The sequence below is a fragment of the Falco rusticolus genome, chromosome 4 (assembly GCF_015220075.1).
Source record: "Falco rusticolus isolate bFalRus1 chromosome 4, bFalRus1.pri, whole genome shotgun sequence".
NCBI classification, from domain to species: domain Eukaryota; kingdom Metazoa; phylum Chordata; class Aves; order Falconiformes; family Falconidae; genus Falco; species Falco rusticolus.
The window spans coordinates 10,987,511-11,009,650 of NC_051190.1; the positions used below are offsets into that span (position 1 = coordinate 10,987,511).

Here is a 22,140-nt window from a genome sequence, read left to right on the forward strand (position 1 = left end):
GAGGGCGGATGAAAGCTGACGCAGCATCTGCTCTCCTAATTCCTTTGGTTAATCCAACGCAGGGTGAAGGAGCACCACTGTGCTTTTTTCCCCATATACATTTTTCTTTCAACTGATACCTGTAAGCTTAGATCCTACTTTTCTTTTTTACCTTTTACGTAACTTCCCCACTTCGCTTCCTCCTTCACTTAATATTACCATTCCTCTTTATCAACATCTTCTGTCATCTTTGTTGTCTTTTTCCTTTTTTTTTTCTTCTTCTTAATCTTCTGCTCCTTCAAAAGGTCTCCAAAGGTTTCTGCTCTTTTTCCTCAAGTCCAGCTCCTCCCTCCTTGACTCCCAATTCCACTTGCTATTCTGACTTTCTGGGGTTTTATACCTCTTTCCTATTCCAACTTTATTTTTCAGATTTCCCACCTCCGTATTTCTTCTATTTCCACAGATCCCCTCAATATTTAGGAACAGCCCCGTCTCTTTCAAAGCTAATTAAACTTTGTGTTTGAACAGAAGATTTTAAAGACTGAATGCCAGACACATTGCAGATGAGAAGATAATACAGTATCTTGTAGCCCAGCCAGAAACAGGAGTAATTTTTAAGCAACTGATACACACATCATTGAAAACAGGTGTAATAATACAGGTACAGGGCATGCTCTCCAGCACAGCCAAGGAGAATAATTTATTTTGCTGAACTTCAACAACTCTCTTCTCACACACACACTTGTAAGAAAAGCCTACTGCTAATTATCCCAGTTAGCCCCAATAAACATTAAGGTATCTGCATGGATGATTAGAGTTTTCTTACAGCATTAAAAATTGTAATGGGGAAAAAATATATGAAAAGATTTCAAGTTTCCTGACTCATAAGAACTTTGCTTTCAGGTCACAATTAAAAGTTCATCCTACCAATGGAAAAATCAGCAAACGGATCACACCAGCTGCCTGCAACGGTACTTGCCATGGTTTGCTGGGAAAGCACCAGCTTGGGATACTTACCAACACTTTAGGAAAAAGCACATTGAGGCTACACCAGTAGCTACCACGGGAATAGAAAATACTCCCTTTTGCACTCACTATTAAGAAATCCTAGACTATTCTTGACCTGCTGATACTATCTCCAAACCTGCCATTCCATTCAGGAATTTGTGAGCAGAGTTTCGGTGGAAAATGGAACTTCATTTTTCCCACCTGTAAACAAAATATCCTATTCACTTCCTTCAGACATTACAGGTACGAGACTTAACTACCTGCAGTTTCTTGTTTCCCGTCAACATTGAAATACTAAAAATTGACTAAACATCAAAGAATAACATAGCACACTGGATGTTGGAAATAATTTCTATCCAAGTCAAAAGTAACCTTTTAATATGACAAACAGACATTCTTCTTTCTTCCTGGGGGCGGGGGGGGCGCGCGGGAAGCGCAAAACTTGAAAGAGGCAAAGGGTTGGGGATAATCCTCACTCACAATGGATTATTCATAACAGCTGGTTTTCACAATTTCAGGATTTCCTTAAACTGAACCCTCAGAGCCTGAACCCTAATTACACAGTTAAGGAGTGTGTGCCTGCATCAACTCTTCTGTTAACAGCGTGCAAAAGCCAGTTGACCTGAAAATCAGAAATAATTAGAGCCCCAGATGGAGACATCCACGCCACAGCCTGATGCAGAAGGGCTGCACCTGAGAGTGGACAAAGTCCAGTCTCTCCCCCTTATTTTGGCAACGACAGACTATTGAAATGAAATACAAACTTTTTGCCAGTACCACAGGACGCCAGAATCCAGTACTTCAGCACAACATAATTATAAACTAATTAATTTTTTTTCTTGCAACAGCTATGTATATTCAGCCAAGACTTAACCCCCCCCACATTTATCTATGTTTAAAGAGGGGTACGAGGTTCAAATACAGCACTCTTATCTGTTTCAGATTCTAATCAACTTTAAAACAAGAAGAACAAATCTATCACTAGTTTCCAGCAAAATTAAGAGAAATACCAATGGTACAAGTCTTGGTTCTCAGAGTCCCACAATACACTAGGCAAGCACGCATTTGTTCTCCACCTAGTCCCAAACCATGTCAGCAGTCTATAAAAGAGCTATCAGTAATCCGGGCTCTAAAAACATGAAAAGTGTGTGCAATTATCCCTGAAGTAACATTCTGGAGCAGAAGCACCCTGAAGTCAGAGGATCGCTTTGCCCGGCTCCTCCTGTTACAGTTTTCTCTACAGTCAGACAGAAAGGACAAGAATAATGGAAAACATAAAATCATGTTCCTTGAATGCTTTATGTTAAGCTATAAGGTAGCAACTCTGTTTCTCTCCTCTGCTAAAGATATCCAGAATTCTACCTTTTGATTTTATTCAAGCTAAGGTGGTCATTTTTCTCCTTCAGTGTCCCAGAAAAAAAAACGAACCCTGAGCTGATCAGGAAAAGCAATGTTGTTGTAAGCCTTCCAAGAACAAGAGTACTACGTTACTCTGCCCATAAACACGGTAATAGGAACATTAGATATGCCACACCACATCTAGTACGCTGGATGACCGGTCATCTTGAGACTGCTAGCCCTATCTAACTTGGCATCCATCGGCCTGTCATTAATATACTGTGTTTCACAAAGAGCAGGGACGAAAACAGTGTCCTGAGCTACCCAGAGCCTGGGATCAGGCAGGAATTCTCTACCTGACATCAGGGTCAGTACGTCAACCTATGAACCTTTCTAGCCAAAAGATTTAAGTACAGTGCTCCTACAGGAGCCTATCTACTCTGCTCCTAGCTATTCATCACCATGATAACAAGCATAATATGATTACCTGGACAATTTCAATGTAATAGTTGATCAGAGACTCGCTCAAGAAACAAGGGATACTCCTTCCCTTGCTACCCTCAGGAGCTCAGGATTTGAGCTTCAATTACTTTCACAGATCAGGCAATGAATTTTACTTATGTAAATCCCTTCACAATTCTCCAGTAATTCCATTTTGAATTCACACCACCTTTCCCCACATCCCTTGTTAGCTCTCTCAAATATTCTGCTAGAGTTTCAAGCTCCAGACTAGATTCATTTTTCTCTTCTGGCTGGTACAAGATCTGTTACTATCACCTTGCCTGGCCTGTGAATATTAATAGGCCTACAAGGTGAAGTTGGCCAGGGAGAACAACAGACCTCCAAGGAGGCCAGAAAGTAGATTCCTTCCTTCCTTCTAAATGAGAATTACACTAATGCCTCAGTGTGGCAGTGGATCTATGCAAAAAATCCATAATTCATTGTCTGATGACAGAGACAAGAAAAAACCAACCATCTTACAGCCACTTTGAGCAGAAGTAGGCTGCCCCGCGTTCTGACAGCCAGCCTGCACCAACAGAGCTATTCCCGCTGTCTCAGCTTGGTAGACTGTTAGGAAATCCTTAACTACTACAACATTTTCCCATAATTTGGGGAACAGCTGCCCCGTACCACATCAGAGAAGGCTGCAGTTCAGTGGTGAGCTGAATTGAGTCTTGTGTATCAATTTGTTAAGTTTACACAGGCTTTTGGACTGAAAGACGTTATTGTAAGAGGTGGTACTACTGGAAACAACATGGATTTCATTATGGGTTCCTACTTAGCAGGGAAAGAGCTAATCTTCCTTGATGAGGAAGACAGAAGCTGTTTTAATTCAAGAGGCTGACCTAGGTGAAGTTCAGGCCAAAGCTGTATTTGGAAAACTCTCACATCAAGCTGGACACAACCCTTTCAAGCTCAGTGCCAATTCTACACAATGGCTTGAACTGCACTCTCCGGCAGTCCTTAAAGGCACATTTTGTATCTTGGCTTTTGCTGCAAGCAATCAAGAAAGAATGCAAGAAAACAAAACTGTTTCCCAAGCACTGTTTGCTGGTGCCATAATTAATATAATCAAACAATTCCACAAATTGCTTCCAATTGCTGGCGTCACTTTCATGTGCAGAGCCAGACTTTCAAAGAAGGGCCCTTCTTGTCCTACGTCCTTACACTGGTAACCCTTGCTTCACACAATAGTAAACAAGACCTCACTAAATAGTATAGGGTAATTTGTACTGTAATAGGTCCCCAAGGCACCATGGACACAATTTGAAATGCCATCTAATTTTTCTTTTTAATTAAAAAAGCAGTTACTATATTTAAACAACAACACAAAAAAGTTCAGAGGGGACAGATTGGAGTTTCCCACAGCTCTCTGGGAGTTTTCTCAAGGTCAGGAAGAGTTTTATAGGCTCAATTGGTACACATTTTTTTTCTTTAATTAGTCTGCCATACCCTCTGCATGAAGTCAGCGTCTTGATTTTCAGTCTGATATTTTTCATATTGCTAAACGGAGCACAGACTCGAGCACCACGCCATATCTATTGGCTGCTGAATGGTTATCAATGCCATACCTCCCTATACGTGTCTCGCAGGCAGCCCCTTCCCTCTTCTTAGTCATAAACTTGTCATCTACACCAAGGACACCCAGCATACCACATTGCACTGGGAGTCAGCCATTCATTCACAGCTTTACGCTTCTCAACTTCCAGCAAGACGATCAGGTTATATTAACCTATTTCCCAAATTTACATAACATAACCACATATTAACCTTTTTTTTTTTTTGGCAAAAGTAAAATGTAATAATCAAACACCAGATACAGATGGACCATTGTCATCTGAAGCCATGCAGCAGGACAGATTTCTGCGCTTGACAAATACCCACCCTGTATCATACCACTGCTCTGCAATCATCTCATTATTTAATTAAGTCTACACATTATTTAAGTCTGCACAAGCCCACACAACACTTCAGAAGAATATCTGCTGTTCCCACAGTGGGTTTTCCAAAATGCCCCCTCAACCAAACATACCTTTCAGCTCTAAAATGAAGTAACATCTTGAGACTTTCATTTCTTGGCTAGTTGGCCATACTTCAGTTGAGAGTACCAAACCTGACTTTGTCTTATAGATCAACATGTATTTTACTTGCCGTTATGTTGTGTGCCACAACCATTTGTTGGCTAAGCCCTCCTATGGCAACTCTCATAAAAAGAAGACAACTTCACACTTGTTGGAACATAACTATGACTTATATGCTCTACACAATTTTTTGTCTGTGTATGCCAGAGACTAGCTTTAATACGGGTTACATGGGAGGCTTCAGTGCACCATCATCACTATAGGGTTCAGGCTACACAACTTAAGTGTGTACAATTACAATGGATCAACTTGCAAAGCTACAAGACAGCCACTAAGATAATTTTTTTGGCCTCAAATCCAACACTGTTCCGTTAGCCTAAAAGAAAGACTTTTCAAATTAATTTCTGATTGGGCTATACAAGTGCTTTCAGTACATTAACAAGGTTGCAATTTATGCCAGCCGATATATCACACCTGCAGTTATTGCTAAACTCTGTTTTCACTTGGTGGCCAGTCAAGGTCCATGCAGCCATCGAGATCCTGCCCAAGCGCTGTACTCTTTCTCCCAGCATACCTACCAGGAAAGGCAACTCTCGTACTGATTCTGTGCTTTCAGTCTGCACATTCTTCAAGCTCCATGAGGCAAAAACTGAGCTCATGGAAAATGCTCAGTGCACAATGGGAGCAACTGTGAAAAAATAACGCAACTAATAAGGACATCAAATTATTAACACAAAAGGACATCAAATTATTAACACAAATATATTTAACGTAGTTGGAAGCCTGGAGGTGTAGACAGGCTCTTGTTACAATTCAACAATAGGAAAGTTACAGGCAGGTCAGCGTGAAATATCCAAGCCCATTCAAGACAGTCAAAGACAGAACAGTGCCTTAAAATCAGTTATTGTCACTGGACCTCTAAGAAGCACTCTCCCAGGAAGGGAGAGAAAAAACAAACATGCAGATATCAACACAATGAGTAAAATTTGGCAGAGTCTATGACAACTGTTGCACAGGACAGATTTTCACAAATTTTATTGTTGAGGTGGTCCTTGCTGGTTAAATCCTTAAGAGGAACAAAACCATAAAAATGTTCCAAAAAGTACAGTCAGGTATGTAAAGATAGATCAAGGAACCACAAAGCATAGGAGCTTTAAAATCCGTAGAATATCTAGTTAAGACTAAATTCATATCCAGTGAGGGAGGTCTCAGCCTGGAGCTACTCAGCAGTGGGCCAGAAGATACTTTTGATTGTGCTTTTTCAGCACCCCAGTACCTATAAAATAGTAAATAAACAAAACCAACGATGTTCATGATCTATGCACTAAGGTGAGTGGAAACAACTGAAAACATGTTTTGAATTCAACACAAGGGACTAAAATTTCATCAGCCTAGTGAAAAGGCAACAACAACAACAGTACCAACAGACTGTCTCTCCTACAGCAGCCTTTCAGAAATGCATACAATGCGGAAAAAGTTCAGGTTAGCAGATCTGACACAGAATCAAAGGCAATTCATTACAAAGCAGCTTCAAATCAAAGTGCTAGATCCGCAGGCCTGTCTGTAATCCTCCCATCTTGCCTGCAACTCTTGATGTGGAGTAGGCACCACAGAAGCCAGTTAAGCTGGACCAACTCTGCTGATGTATCCCAGGCATCGGCTGCTCAGCACTGGTCCAGAGTTTAAGTTTGGCGATATTCATCTTCCCCTGGGCTGCCTTTATAAAGCAATCCTGAACAATGGGAATTCAGAATAAAGAATAAAACATTTTTAAAAAATTTTTTTTCAACTTCTAGGCAAAGGCCTTTAATGTGATTAGAAGGGGAGGGGGATTGGATAGCAGCTTTTTCTTTTTTATGTTATGTATATTGTGTGTAAACAAATATGCAATTTGCTTTAAAAAGATAAGGTGATTAAATTTTTATCAGGCTTGTACTCTGTTGTCACCACAACAAAGAGAATTAGGAGGAGGAAAGAAAGGCCTTTTTATTTGAATTATGCTCTTACCAGAGGTTCTCTACAGCACAGCTGTAAAGCCACTCAATGTTCTCCAAACAGGCCCTTTGATTGCATTTTATTCAACTTGTTTGCATTTGGAGCAATCGAAAGGAAAAGAACGCTCCACATTTTGATGTCTTAATGTTCCTTAATACCTTCTTTAATTTATATTAAGCTTCTTAACTAGGGTGATGAATTCTTCAAAAACAATAAAGACCTAGTGCAGAAATCTTTCACACACCATGAAAATTGAAATTATAATGTATTCATGGCTTTTTTTGTTATGAAAAAAACTTTATTTAGAAGAAAGATTTAAAGCGTATAAAAAAATCCTGAAGTTGTATGAAAATTACTTGATCCACAGAAATAGATGAAAGTTCAAACTAATTATTACAAGCAAAATAACATGTTGTGGGAAGCGGAGGAGAATAAATAGTACGCGAGTGTTGGGTTGTTATGAAGTGTTCAGTCTTAAGAACCTATAAATTCCTTTTCTATAGTTTTCTACAAAAAAGGATGCTGGAAATTTGTATAATTTTGTTTTACCAAGACAAATTCAAATGTTTGTCAGTTCTTCCTCCCCTATTATTCATACACTTCTTCCCTAAAATGGCTCTTCAGGTTCACAGTTCCACAGTGTATTTCCCTCCCAATGTCTTTCACAGTCTGCCAAGACCAACAGCACACACCGAAATGGGTGAAGCCCGTAACGGGGCACATGTTCCTGGGTAAAGTTGCCAAACTGAAATGCCACTCCCAGGTGGATCTCAGTCGAACGGGAGGCAGGCTGCGCAAGAAAAGCAAGGGCCACGTAACAAAGTACGGAAGAGGCTACCTGAGGGGATGAGACTGGATGGGTTTGTTTTTGCAGGCACCGCATGTTTTCCAGCTATAGTTACAGGATGCTCAGTCTGGTTAAGCTTCAAACACTAAATACCTGGCCCACGTAACAAAACTCACTCAACGATTGCGGTGTTCTTAAAAATCCCTTCTGCAAAAAATGAACAGAGCTTCCAGTGAAAGTCCATTATGGTACAAATTAGTCTTAGCAAGGAACATCCAAAAGAGCTTATTACTGCTTTGCTTCCCAATTTGTCTACTATTTTACGTTTGTTTTTTTTTTTTTTTTAACTTAACTTTACATTCCAATGCAACTTCTTCAGTCCTCAGTAATACATATGCATGTGCACATGTATAGCTACAAACACCTCACCTTGCTCCCCTTTTTCCTCTGCAAAGAAAGTCCAGAGAAGAAAGCAGCAAGCCACTGCTGGCACCACGTCTGCGAACACCAACACAGTGCCTAGAGCTGCACTGCAGTAACTGGGTGCACGGGTATTACAGCAGTGGAGAAACGAGCCTCCTAAACAAATCCTGAACTACATGAAATCAGTTGAAATATCCTTGAAATAACGTATTTGAACAAGAATGTACATTTTCATCTGGAATGACCGTTATTTTTTGTCAACATCCACTGACTGCTCACCTACCTTCCCCGAGTCACATTTTTAAGGAAATTCCAGAAAAGCTCAAATTAAAACCTCATGATAGAGCCTGCCACATTTACAAAATGCTTGTGAAAAAGCTTGCTTAGCTCTACCAGCAATCAACTGGTCACAATAATTAAAACTTTTTTTTTTAAATTCACATCACTGCACTTACCATAGAGTAACACAATGCTGATCTTAATCTAATACACATGCACCCCGGGTGAAATGACACCTCCCACCACTGAACAGGGTCACACCATACAAGCACAGAAGCATCAAAACCTAAGGGTTTAAGAGCATATATGGATCTCTACAGCACAACTGAAAAATCTCTCTCAACAAGTATAGCAAGAAATTGCAGACTTTGTCAAAGGCGGCACAAACCATCTTTACAAACCATGTCATCACCGTCTGCCACAGTATCATGTTGTCTTCACATCTATCCTAAAAACTTAATCACTGCTTTTGCAGGAAACAGTAGAGACACAAAGCAACGCTAGACAGTTATTCAAGCACAATAATTATCTTCTAACAGCTAACACCTACTGTACCCCACCTATTAAAACTTTCATCTCCTTTAAGGGAGCAAGTACAAAATTTACATAGCCAAAACAGTATTTATGTATGTATCCAGTTAGAAATCTTAACTGTTGCATCTAGGAAAGCTTGTGCCTTTAAGCAGAAATGATTCATGAATTTTAATTTGTTTTAAATGTTGAAAAATTCCATCCAAGTAAATTGAGTCAACAAGCCAGCAAAGGATGAAGACATGTATCTGTTTTTTATTTAAAAAATAAAAACCTCAAGTCTATACATTTCTTAGTCACCCACAAATCCTCTAGCAGTGAAAAAACACTTTGCAATAACTAAGTTTCCTGCATTTCTTTTAATTAAGACACTATGCTTTCCCTCGTTCAGAACATGCTGGTTGAACACTACTGAGCCTTAACTGATTCTCTTTGTATTAACCACCATTATTTTAAAATGTTCTTATAGAAATAAATTAGCCAGTGATTTTGGAAATTGGGAAAGTGGGGGATATCTGCAGAATGGGACTCTTCCTGTAAGCTACTTCAATAACATTAATTTTGAAAAGTCAGCAGCCTACCCTCCAAATAAAACCACTTAAAATTAATATAAGCATTATTTTTAAAGGCATAACTTATTTACATTCCCCTTCACAACTTTCACTTCAGTCTTTTAATGTTTTTTCTCAGTAATCACAAAGACCAGAAATAAACCTTTGAATCCAAAGTTAGTGTTTTCTAGTAATTCATTTACCGTACTTGGGCTCCACGTAAACAGCAACATTCACAAATACAGTCACAGTGATACGTTTATAAAGGGGCAGGCACACTAAATCAGACTTTAAATGAGACTGAACAAGTTGCAGAGACAGTGTGACACAGACCTAACATATATTAATAACTTAATACCTCTATCCATGCCACAGCGATACTTCCATTTTTCTAGGCAAGCACCCAAGGGCTGGGTTTCCTTCCTCATTACACTCTTCCTGGGGCACAGACTGTTCTAAAATCCAGTCAAGTAAAATATCAAAAAACACAGGTACAGCCTCTGCCCAAGTCCACATTAAGCAGATCATATTTAAGGCAGAAGGAGATTAGCTTTCCTGAGCCATCCCCCAAACAGATTCTCTTCGTCTTTCTGAAATGTCCAGGTGCTGATATTGTTTAGAAATAAGATGCAGGCAGTGCACAAGGCTCAAATGCAGAAATTAAGAAATGTCCTGATGCCAGGTGGTTGCTGGAAAAGAATGAATTACAGCAACCTAACTTACAAGATTCCCACTGCCTATGCCAATCTGTTTGAGGGTCTGGGTCCAAATCCAGCAGTGAGAGGGAAAAGGTTTGCAACTAGTATTTCAGGGTGTTACGGCAGCCAACCCAGCTCTCCAGACTGGTGACTGGTTGAAGAGTCACTGCACATTTCCAACGCACCAATTTACTTTGACTTGCATTGCAAAAATTCCAGACCTCGCAAATAAATTTGGTGTTTCTAGGGAGTGTAAAAGGCAGCACTGAAGAAGAGGAAAATCAGATTACAGAAGATGTAATATGACCAGCCAAAACACACAAACAAGTTAAAAATTAATTAGCCCCACTACCAAAACCACAAAGGCAACATCTTGTGTGACAACAGTTGATTTCATTAAGTTTGGGTTCTAGTACAGTCCATTTCAGGAGCAGGAGTTCTCACATCTCAAGATTTATTTTTATTGACAAATAATTGTTAAACATTTGCCTTGTACTAACGTATCGATGTTTATGATATCCTGACTTACTCAAAGACAACACAGAAACTTAGTTTAGCCTATCAACATAAATGACTTGTGAGTGACCCTATGAAAGCATGGAGTATCTTTTGCCCACAGTTTTGCTAGAATACTGGATTTCTAAAGAGGGGAGAATAAAAGATTAGACAAATTCACACTCAAATTATGTTCTCTGAAGCCTCTTCTACATCTTCCTCTTAGCATCCATTATGACACTGCTGCAGTCAACTTTGCACTTCACCGCACCTAGAAAGACATCCAATAAAAGGAAACAGTGTCCCTTCCAGTACCCATCTGTGCCTGTGTTCTCTGTTTAGACCCCTGCCTCAGGGTTTTAATTCCCTCCACTCTTACTCTCTGGTTAGCCTCAGTGGTCCTGATGTCTCCACTTATTGCTCAGGGCAGAGCTGATCAACTGCAGGTTCTGTGACGGCAACCAAGAAGCCATTTACAATTCCAACAGCTGTTACTGATTTTGCAGCAGAATCATGGCAAATCTGTGGTTCAAACCCTCCCTTCTTACAAGCGGGGGGGAAACAAGAACAATATATATATAAAAAAAAACCAAACCACCACCAAAAAAAGGGCAGGACTAGGAAAGCATCATGGACAAAGGGCACAGCCCTAGCCGATAACCATTTTCTCTGTGCAAAGCTAGCGACATAGAGACTATTATACCCCATGTTAAGTCAAGCCTGAGGTCCTATCTTATCCAGGTTCCTTCCTTACCAGCAGATATCAGAGGAGGGGAAAGTCTGCAATGCACCACAATATTCAGTCACACTCTCCATTTAAAGATCTACATGCCCTGCGGACAACAGCACAGAGCAGAGCTATCTCAGGTAATGCACGAGGAAGCACACCTCAGGGAGGTTAATATGCCAACACCACCACCCCAGCTTCGTTAAGCTATTTCAGCCTTCGTGGATCAAAGTGGAAGCAGCAGCATTCCCTCATCCTGCATACTGATGATGAGGGAACTCATGAAAGTGTGTGTTTTACATGCAGTTCATCAAGGCTATGGATCTAGAGTAGGTTCATGTTGATACTTACGCTGCTAAAATTCAAGCTCTAAAATTCAAACTCTAAAAAAAAGTCTCCCAAGGAGAGAAAAAAAATATCTACCTAGTGTTTACAAAAATCTACCACAGGCACTCCCTTCCAAATAGGTTTAAACAACTCTTAACAAGATTTTCCTCAGGACAGCTATCCATTTATCCTTCAGAAGAAATATGGGATACTACGGGGAAGGTAAGAGCCTAACTCTTTGGAAGGAAACCAGGTAGTTTGTGCCCAAGAGACATGAGTGGGTGGTCAGAACGAAACAGCATCTTCAGCTCCCTCCCTCTCAAACAAGATCAGCCTCCATGTCTTAAATGCACACACTTAAGACAGCCCATGTGGTACCCAAATTCTGCTCTATCATTTTGCAGGCAGGAATGAACCAGTCTCATTTCCTGTATTGGGCAAAAAGATACTGAGCAAGTTCACCAAGATAATTTCTGCAGTTAAGTCAGAAGTATACAGCAATTACTTTTAGGATTTTGTTTCATAATTACATGCACCACCTTTGACCTAACAATTTTTTATTAAAGAAAGAGAGCATAAGTAAAACAAACACTCAGAGGAGACCTGCTCAACTTGCAACTCCAAAGTATACTTCTAGTGAATTTCATCGGAACAAAAAAAATTTAAAAAATTCAAAAAAAATAGTTTTAACTTTCGAAGAACCTCTTGGTCGGCTGTACTGACTTCTAATGAAGTTTAGTTTGTGCTCTGCAATCTAAAATTATAATGGACAGGCCACTATTCCCACCTTTTGTTCCATCCTATTTTACTACTCCCAATATATACTACCTAAATTTGTATACTCTTTAACAGTAGTTAATCTTCAATTAAAATACCTAGAGCAGAAACTAAGATAACTGGTTTAAAAGGTAAAAGCTTATTGACAAAAATGTATTCTTCATATTGCCTTTTTTTAATTCTGCATATTAAAAATGTCATTTTTATGACTTGAAAAAAGTCTTCAGGAATAATGAAGACTAACAAAAGACTGAAGAGCAGTAATTTAAAAAGCTCCATATGTAGCATCCTGATTACTGTATCAGTCCCATTTCCATAACGAAGGGAGAAGTCACCAAACTGCTGCCTGTCCTTTCTGGTGACAAGGAAAGGGCAAAGAGGCCTGAAGGATGATGCCTTGAAAACACACTGTCTCTAAGGGAAGAACAAGAAGTCTCCTGCAGTACAATATGTGGGTGTCAGTGTCCGGCACTTTTCTGGAATACGGTAACCCCAGCTTTGGTGGTCCCTGCACATGTACTTAATTTGGAACCAGCTGAGTTCAAAAGTTTATCCTCACTTTTTGACCTGCAAAGGTTTAGTGTGTGGGCGTGCACATGAGTGTGTACATCATACCACACAAGCTGAGATGTGCAGCCCCAATATACAAAGTATGTGAGTGTTTATGCGTATTGTTTTGCAGGCAGAACACACTGCATGTTTTTAAACACCAAAACATCCAGTATACACTGGAGTGACGTGCACTGCATGAGTGTTCAGCCTTCCCAAGCCAAACATGGCCAGCCTGCGTTTCAAAATTCAGTTAAGCTTCCAGAATTTTTGGATGTAATTTCAAAAGGGCAGATTAATGAAAAAAAATTTCTTAATTGTAATACTACCTATTTAAATAGAACAGATTCAACACGCTTCACAAAGTACAATAGCCAAACCTGCAAGCTTGACCAGATTAATGACACTGACATGCCTGCCACAGCAGGAATCCTAAGCAAAGGATTCGATAGCCACTGGATTATCTTCACATTTACAGTGTTTTTCATCACAGACACAGCAAGCTAAAAATATAAGTGAAGGAGAGGTTAAGTAAGAGAGGCGGGAAGACTACAAAGCATGAGGAGGCTGGGAACCTCTCAGCACAGTAAGTTTATGAGTACCAGTGAGAAAAGTATAGGCACACACTGATAGAATGAATACTCACAACTCAGAAGAATTAAATGTATTCTCCAGCCAACATCTGAATATTTTCTTGAATTGCCCTAAAGCACTCTACAACTGCAGGCAGAAATGGCTCATCTTGGCACAAAGGATACATTTTTCAACAATTTGTCATTTTACAGCTCAGAGACAGAAGCAGGTTAGTGCCTATCAGCTAAGCTTCAGTAACTGTGAACGTCCTCCTCAGCACATCATATGCACGACAGAACATCTTCACTGGGATTTAAAAGGAGATCTAAGGTTATGAATTTATAGCACATTTGTGATGGGGTTTGAGCATTCAGACAGTCACTGATATAATGAAAAGCAACTCATTAATCCACGGAAATGTGACAGTATAGTTGAGTGCAATAGTTTCCTCAGCACTTGTGTTATTTTGAAATCTTGAATCAATTGTTTACAGAAGCTCTTCACTTGTGTTCATAGCAGTAAGTGCTCTACATACCAGCAAATCTTTAACAATTGCTAATGTGCAGCATGTATGAAATAGTTTTATTTAAATAATAAAAACCAGCTCACATAATGGATAAATAGTTTGTGATGAGTGGAAAACACAAATTTTTCAAATAGAACAAGCACTTTGTGTTGATAAAAGTTGTAACTTTCAGTCAGAATTATGCAACAGCAACTCTGTTACAAACCAGTTCCAAATACAAGGGGGAAAACATTTTGTATGCAACACAAATCAAGTAATGTGTGTAGACATAATGGCATAGAAAATAAAAGTTATTTAACAGAAGAGCCCATACATCAGCAACTGAAACTGCAAATTAAAACATAAGATGGTGCCCCGGGGGGAACACTAGCACAAAGACACTACAGACGGCAAGTCTATGAAGACCAGACTACTAGACCAATGCCAAAAAAATGCAAGTCTCTCTTCAAAAGTTCCAGGGACAAAGTGAAAAGTTAACATTCAGAGCCACTGTGCATTTCTAACTTTCTTGTGACCTAAAAACCTATCCAACTTTCCATAGAAATTTCCAGTTTTCAAAAGCACTGCTTTAGCATCAGAACTGAACCCCTAAAAAGTGAAAAATAAGGGTAAAAGCCCTCCAAGAAAACAAAAATTGTACTTTCATCGTTATACATTGATCATAACATCTAGTGCAACAGTCAAAGGAAACGCTTCCTATTTTTGTTTCAACATAGTAGTACCCAACTACATACCCCCCCCCCAACCAACAAAATAATAACAATAATTCCAATGTATTACTAAAGCAGACAAAACCAACTCACCAGGCAATGAAAGAGAGAAGAATAGGCTCTCAGATGCCATGCAGGCCCCTGGGCTGACAGCTCTATGCAAGGCATACACGTGCTTGCCGCTGCATGTAGCGGGGACAACACATTTATTATCTCATAAATAAACTGGATTCTACCAGTTTTGTAAGTGTCAACTGGGAGTAACTCTAGACATCCAATGATTGAAATCAGAATACAATTGAACCAATAACTGCTGCTCATACTAAGGAAAACGGAGGAACAAGTACTGCCTTACAGAAGCCCCAAAACTGTAATACAACTTGCTCTCAAGTTATTATAGCCCTAACGGATAGACATTTGGATTGGAAATTAAGAAACCAGGCCTAGGCAGCTTTGCTTGTTTGGCTTCTATCAGTTCACAGCATTATTTCATCTCTGTCTCAGCTTCCCCACTTACAAAACGGGTTTCATAATGCTACAATTCTTTATACAATACCTTGAAATACACAGCCCTTTTTTAATACGAAGAAAAGCTCCATCTTATTAAGTTTACAAAGTGTCATTGCTGATTAAACAGCCTGTTCCTTTTAATTTCATGTTTAAACAGCTTCACTGAGGTCTGAAGATCTTGATTTATTTCTGATTTTACAAATTTTAACAAAGGCTTTTCGTGGAGATCTAATTCATGAGTTTAACATTTCATCAAATATGCTTTTGTTAAGTGCGGTTGAGCAGGCACGTTACTCAAGGTCATAAACTTTAAGTCAAATCACAGGCAACTGAGCAGCTCCTGTGCTTTTTCTATGGTCTCTGTGCCTACCACAGAAGGCTAATTATTTTACAACAAAACTTGAGAACTGTATTTTTTCCCCCAAAGCTGTATTTGTTCCTTGTTTCACTATTTCTGCTTCCAGAGCATGAATCCCTGTTTGCAGTTCATATATTCCCATCAGAACCACAATTCTGATTTAAGTAAATTACATCCTTAAGCAGTGTTAATTTTTGATGGATGTGAAATTTAAACCACAAAAAGGAAAAGGTAGATATAGAGTTCAAAAGTCAAATAAGAACCAGAAGCGTCTCTCAGCTTGCCTAGGCTTGCTGGTTCCAACCTTCCAAGGTTGTTGGTGGAAAACACAGCTAAATTTTTTATATTTTCTATAAAACTAAGAATAATGTCTGCTGCCAATTTCTGTACCTACACCCTCATTATGGATATTTTTTGGCCTGCAGTATATTGAGAAAGTAATTAATTGCTATCTGTATCCATTTCTTCTATTATGTAGACAGGGAGAAATTTTCTACCGCTGGTCTGTTATTTTGGGAAAGAATCTACAAGAACCTCTGGTATATGTACATTCACTGTTACAGTATTTTTTCTCCAAAATTGCTCACAATTGTCCTTCATCAAAAAGGAGGACAAAATCCTGCCGCTACGTTTTCCTTTTTCTTTAAAACGTAATTGAAAAAAGGTTTAATATAAAATAGCATATGACAAGGCATACTTCCATTGCGCTAGAAGTTAGAAACAATCTTCCAGGCCTTTAACCAAAAAAAAAACCCACCCAAAACCAACCACCACCACGCCCCCCTCTTGTAGCATAACAAGAATCAAGTGAAGAAGCCAGATCCAAGAGAGCAGCCCCCCCAAGCCTTACACTTTGCCCCCACACACCCAGGAGCCTTTACAACGGCCCCTCCTATGGCTGGAGCAAGCCCTACTCCTGTTAGGGGGCAGCTCAGAAACCAAGTACCTGTGACTATGTGACAGAGTACCAAGAGCAGGGTGGCATGCAAACTTCCTATCAGGATATCAAACAACAAGCGTGAGTTATACACGTTATGTATCAACCTATTAACAAATGAAAAGACATAGGCTACAGAACATCTTGCTTAGTACAGTATCTTGCTGTGGCAGGAACACCAACGTGCATCAAGTGGTTTGAAATGGGAAAAGTCCTGTCATGACATGATCAGAAGGTACCAGATAGAGTAAAAAACCAAAACCTTAAGATGTATTTGCTAAAAAACTCATCTTTTTGTGTCCTTACAACAATAAGATGTTAGAAATTAAGGAAAATCATTAGACCGTCCAGGCAACATCTCAGTCTAAGATGGGATAGTTCCTGAAAGTACATTTTTAGTTATCTTACCAGACTGTTTTACAAGTCTCATGAATTAGGTAACCACCAGTTTTCTTCTGAAGATTAATCCCCAGCTGAGAATGAAAACAATGGATCAAAACACACCACTATGACAAGCGATTTAAAAAAAAAAAAAATCATCATCAACAATCAATGACAACAGACTGCTGTCTAACCTGATAACTAACCTAAAATCAAGCGTACTACAAAAGGTCCAGGAGATGCTCTTACACTAGTGGTAAGCTAAAACTTCACAGTCACAGCACTGCCATAAACCTGCTGGCAACTTATTTAATCTCTAGATCTCTGCTCCATGCCTTCGGAACATATGTAATACCTTCCTTCACTAGGGTAAAAGAATAAACTCCATCTGCTTCTGAAACATGCAGGCATTATCAGGAGTACTACTACTACTACAAAGTGCCAGGGAAAAGGACTTGAAACAGTTACTATCCATTATACTCATACAGCAATAAAATTCACATATGAATGTAGAAAAATGCAAGCTGCCCAGCTCTGCCCAGAATCATGCCAGACAAGACCTCTGCATGTAACGCATACACTGCTGGAGGTCACCAGTCTCCTGCAGAACACCATGCCTGAACATCTTTGCCTTGTCCCGAGACAGGCAGATTGTGGCGAGTTATTTAAGCATCCAAGCTGTTTGAATTCATTCTTACATTGAATACATTACTTTCACCCACTCCTATGTTTTTTCTTTAATTATCACTGTCACATTTGCAGAAAAACAGTCCTGCAGAAGTAAATAGTTTCCTCATCTAAGCAATAAATTAGATGGTTCTGAGGACTGAGGCTCTAGATGTCCAGAAAGCTGTGATTATTTCATCAGCTCCATTTTTAGGACAAGTCCCAAGATGTGCCAACATAAATAACAGAAGTAATGGAAATACAGAAACAAAAGTCTCAGGGTATTGTTTTGTATCAAAATAGATATTTCTATTTTTGGGGGGGGGGGGGGGGAGCGGGGGGCAGCAGGGGGAACCCAAGCCAGCAAATGTATTACTGAATACTGGTCTGGAAAAGGGAGTTCCCTAACTATATAAGATTTGTCAGCCTCACCCAAAATAAAGCAAGTGGGGTTGGTTGTTTTTAAAATCTGTTAGGACCAAGCAACCCTGTTAAGGGAATTAAAGTTTATTCTAGTCTCTTCTGTTGTCCTGAAGCTCCTATTGTATCATTATCACTAGTCTAGTCTTTCCCAAGAACCTCTGAATCAACCTTCAAGTAACTTCCTACTCCATGTACTTTTCTGAATATGCCTGAGGGACCAGCACTCACCCATACTGGAAAAGGGGTTCCTGCACTCTGTGCACTGCACAGAAAAAGCCTCACGCCCCCCCCCACCCCTCCTGAAAAACCTGGGATAAGACAAAGGACACCATATACAATCCCATATGACAGAAGTTTGCTGTTCAGGAAATGAGTGATTAAAATTAGTGTCGTAATACACAGCTGAGCAAATGAAAAAAAGGAACAGTACATTTCTAGCTATTACAACTGTACCTGCTAAGAAAAGTGGGAAGATCAACCAACAACTGTATGGGGTAATACAAAGAGCCAGTAACATGAAGCAACATTCCAGGTACCAAAACCATTCATTTTTCAGGACTTGAACTACACAGGGATCATACACAGCTCTCCCAAGAGCAGCCAAAATGCACACATCTTGGGTTAGCGTTGAGCAAAAGCCCATGCTGAAATTCATGAAACCTCTTTGGATACACCACAGCAAAATCAAATGGCATGGATGTTCAAACTGCAGCTCCATCTTCCTCCAAGCACTACATACAGCATTCCTTTGTATAGCCTTGGCTGCAAGCCCACTGGTTTCCCCACTTAATGCAGAGACGCGCTGTAAAGCTTTTATATTTGTGGAAGCGTGTTGAGAAAGTGCCTGAAAAATGCCAGTACACATCTGAAATGTCACCAGCCTGTACCATCTGAAAATCACAAGCAGCATTAAGAAAAGATTGATAATTGAGACACAAATAAAGCAGTTCTAAAACACAATAAAGGAAATAAATTTAAATACTGCAATCTTTCTCCTTTCATGATGACCAAATACGGTACACTGGATCAGCTTTCAGCTCTCAGCAAGGCTGGGGGAAGGGGAAAGCCTCGTTTAACAGTTGGTCCCATTTAGTCATACAAAGCTGGAAGGAGGCAAAAGGCTAATAATTTAGTGATGAAGAAACTCCAAAAACTTAGAAAAGCATGGCAGCGTCCAGAGGTAGGGTTTGCCAAAAGGCTATTTTGGGGACGGATAGGGCTACAAAGCTGCTATTAAGCTTCAATCTTTAAAATAGGCCCATAAACTCAGAAAATATTTATCTGTAAGGGTGGCAGCCCAATAAAAGTTTTACGAATGTTTTAAAACTGCCCTGTCAAGGGGCTAGCCACTCAGTCACCTTCCTCCCTCCTACAAAACACCACACACAAGAAAGTGGGCCCATGTGTCAGGTTCCCAAGCGGGAATGACAGGGCAGCCTGAAAAACGGCTCCACACCTCCTGCACCCCCTCACGAAGCCATCGGAGCACACACACCTCCCGTCTCTGCCGCTGCTGGGGAGCAGGGCCCTGCTGCAGCCTTCCCTCGGCCCCGTGGCAGGCGGCTGTCTCTAACCCATCACCTGCCTCCACCCATTTTCTCCAAGATCTGTTCTCCTCCCTGTTAGCAATGACCTGTTGGGGAAGGGAAAAAACACCCTAAAAATCAGTATATAAGGGACACCACGGGGAAATACAAAACCAATCTGGTTTTAAAGTTCGCATTTCTAAAAGCATCTTGGATCTAGAGGTCTTTGTGCTCCCTCAGATGATCCAGTCAGTTTGGCACTGGCTCACAGAGATGGACAGTGAGCCAAGTGTAAAGGGACAAGAAAAGTCCACTTTGGACTTCCAGCTGTCCCATTTTTGTTAATACTTCAGGTTTAAGAGGAAAATCAAGCTGAAGTAGTGCAAAGACAGTGAATTTAAGTAAAAACATAACATTCATTTATGAAATTCCATGTGAAGCCTGGAAACAGCAGACAGAGGAGGGATGCTGCTTCTTCCTCCTGCCACACCTTTCTTCCCCCCTTTCTTATCTATCCACCATCACCAAATGGAAAAACTCCACACAAAGTTTGGCCAAAGGAAGCTTGGCACCTTCTTCAAAATCCAGGGGGAGAAATAATCACATCCAGCAAAATCAAAACGGGATGGACGATGCCAGTAACTAGTGAAAAACTGTTTGCAGCCAACCAGACTCTTACTGCTCACATGCGAAACTGTTTCCACAATTATCAGGTCCCATTATTAGGTACAACTTTCAGAAAAATGAACTCCGATTTGTTCAGTCATTCCACTCTTTCTAGGCAGCACCATCCCACGTGGCTCCTTTAATTTCTTCAAGGAAAACATACTTAGAATTCATATCAACACAAACCCCCCGAATAAAACTACCCCGCCCTTGCGGCGGAACAGAGCCACCCCCTATTAATGCTGAGGGTTCGGCACTCACTCCTGCAATGGAGCACATGTGGCTCCCCAGGCTGGTGGCAGCAACATGAGGCTGTGGCCAGCCCAGGGATGGCTGGCAAGACAGATGTTCCCTGTCACCAGTGTCATGTTTGCGCTGTTACAGATATTTCTTTAATGTATTATGTTACTCCATCTATCTTAGTGAATTGTCCATCTTGTAAATTTTTTTTAAATTGTTATTTTCTTATCTGCATTATCTAAAATTATTTATACTATTATAACCTTGGTTTCAAACATTGGCTATAAACATGGTTACAACAGTTCTTAGACGGGGATTCATATACATACACACAGAGATGAATAATTTACTTTACAACTGCTCTGAACTGCTGTAACATGATTTTGTTTCCCCAACAGCACTTCTCTACCAAAAAGGAAAAAAAAGACTAGAGAGACAAGATCCAATCTGCCTTCCCCTGGGATCTCAAAGCAACAGTTTTCCTGAAGATGGCACAACACCGTCCTGCATTCGAAGCCTTGTTGGCCACTTCTTTCTCGGGGAGCAGAGCAGTTGCTGAGCCAGAGTTTGGCAGGAGTAAGTGCTCTGTTAGATTAAGTTTCAGCATAATGTTCTCGATAGGAATCGGAGCACCATCCCTAAAGTGCAACGGGAGGGTAAAACGCCAACCATCAAGATCGATGGTTTGTTTTTATTTTTATAGAGATTTTCTAAACCTCAACTTTCACCTCTTAGCCCTCTCCCCCTCCTGTTCTCAGTCACCTCCAATAGCCCATCTGTCTGCTTCATTTAATAGAAATCTATATTTCCTAGCTAATGGATGCATTTGGTTAAGAAGATAATCTCTTTGTGTTCGCTTCAGTTGTCACATTCCTGTTATCATACTAATACTGATTAAATACGAAACCCAACAGTTAAGTCAGACCCCACACATTATTTAAAAGCGACAAGATGTTCATATTTTGGCACTCTGAAACCTCAGCCAGCATGGAAGTGGCCTCCCCCTCGCCCTCTGAACACCTCACCTTTCAGCTGGAATACCACCCATATGGGTTTTTACAAGACAGGATACTTTAATAGCACCCTATTTAAGACCACCAAAGAAAGTTCAGGTTTCCTGAAAAGCTCTAGGGTTGGCACAAACCTATCCCAAGAAAACTACAACACTGCAGGTCAAGCAGCATGATGCTGCAGGTTACAAGACAGGAAGGGTCAGTACAGATTTCCCTTAAAAATGTCCAGTGGTAATTCACAGCCCACATTTGTGCCTCAGTTTCCCCCTTCTGTATGCAAGGTTTTTCACAAGCCGTGATGTAGGTGTGTGGCTAGTTTATTAACATCTGTTTGGGTCTGCACGGCTACAGACTGGAGATGCTGCAGAAAAATGAAATATGAATTGTCAGACACCAAATCAGCGAAAACCGATTCAACAAAATCTGGGATTTAAGCCAACTTCATAACATGTCACATTTTAAAAGCAGCCAGACACATGCATGATAAAACACACTTCTAACCCTAAGCAAAGTCATCCTCAAATTCCAGAACTCCACTCATCACCACTACACTGCAACAAGATGC

General features: G+C 40.2%; 1 protein-coding gene across 3 annotated transcripts in view; it reads right to left on the reverse strand.

The window, feature by feature from the left end:
- EEFSEC (eukaryotic elongation factor, selenocysteine-tRNA specific) overlaps positions 1-22,140 on the reverse strand; it is a 128,735-nt gene that overhangs the window by 5,299 nt on the left and 101,296 nt on the right. The window contains exon 7 of one of the 3 annotated variants that reach the window (XM_037385177.1): positions 14,949-15,037. The exons of 1 other annotated variant lie outside the window; for it this stretch is intronic. In XM_037385177.1, the coding sequence (XP_037241074.1) occupies positions 14,949-15,037 (89 nt within the window). Of the gene's footprint in view, positions 1-14,948; positions 15,038-19,737; positions 19,764-22,140 lie in introns of those variants that run through there. One more of the 3 variants, XM_037385178.1, reaches the window with a different exon arrangement.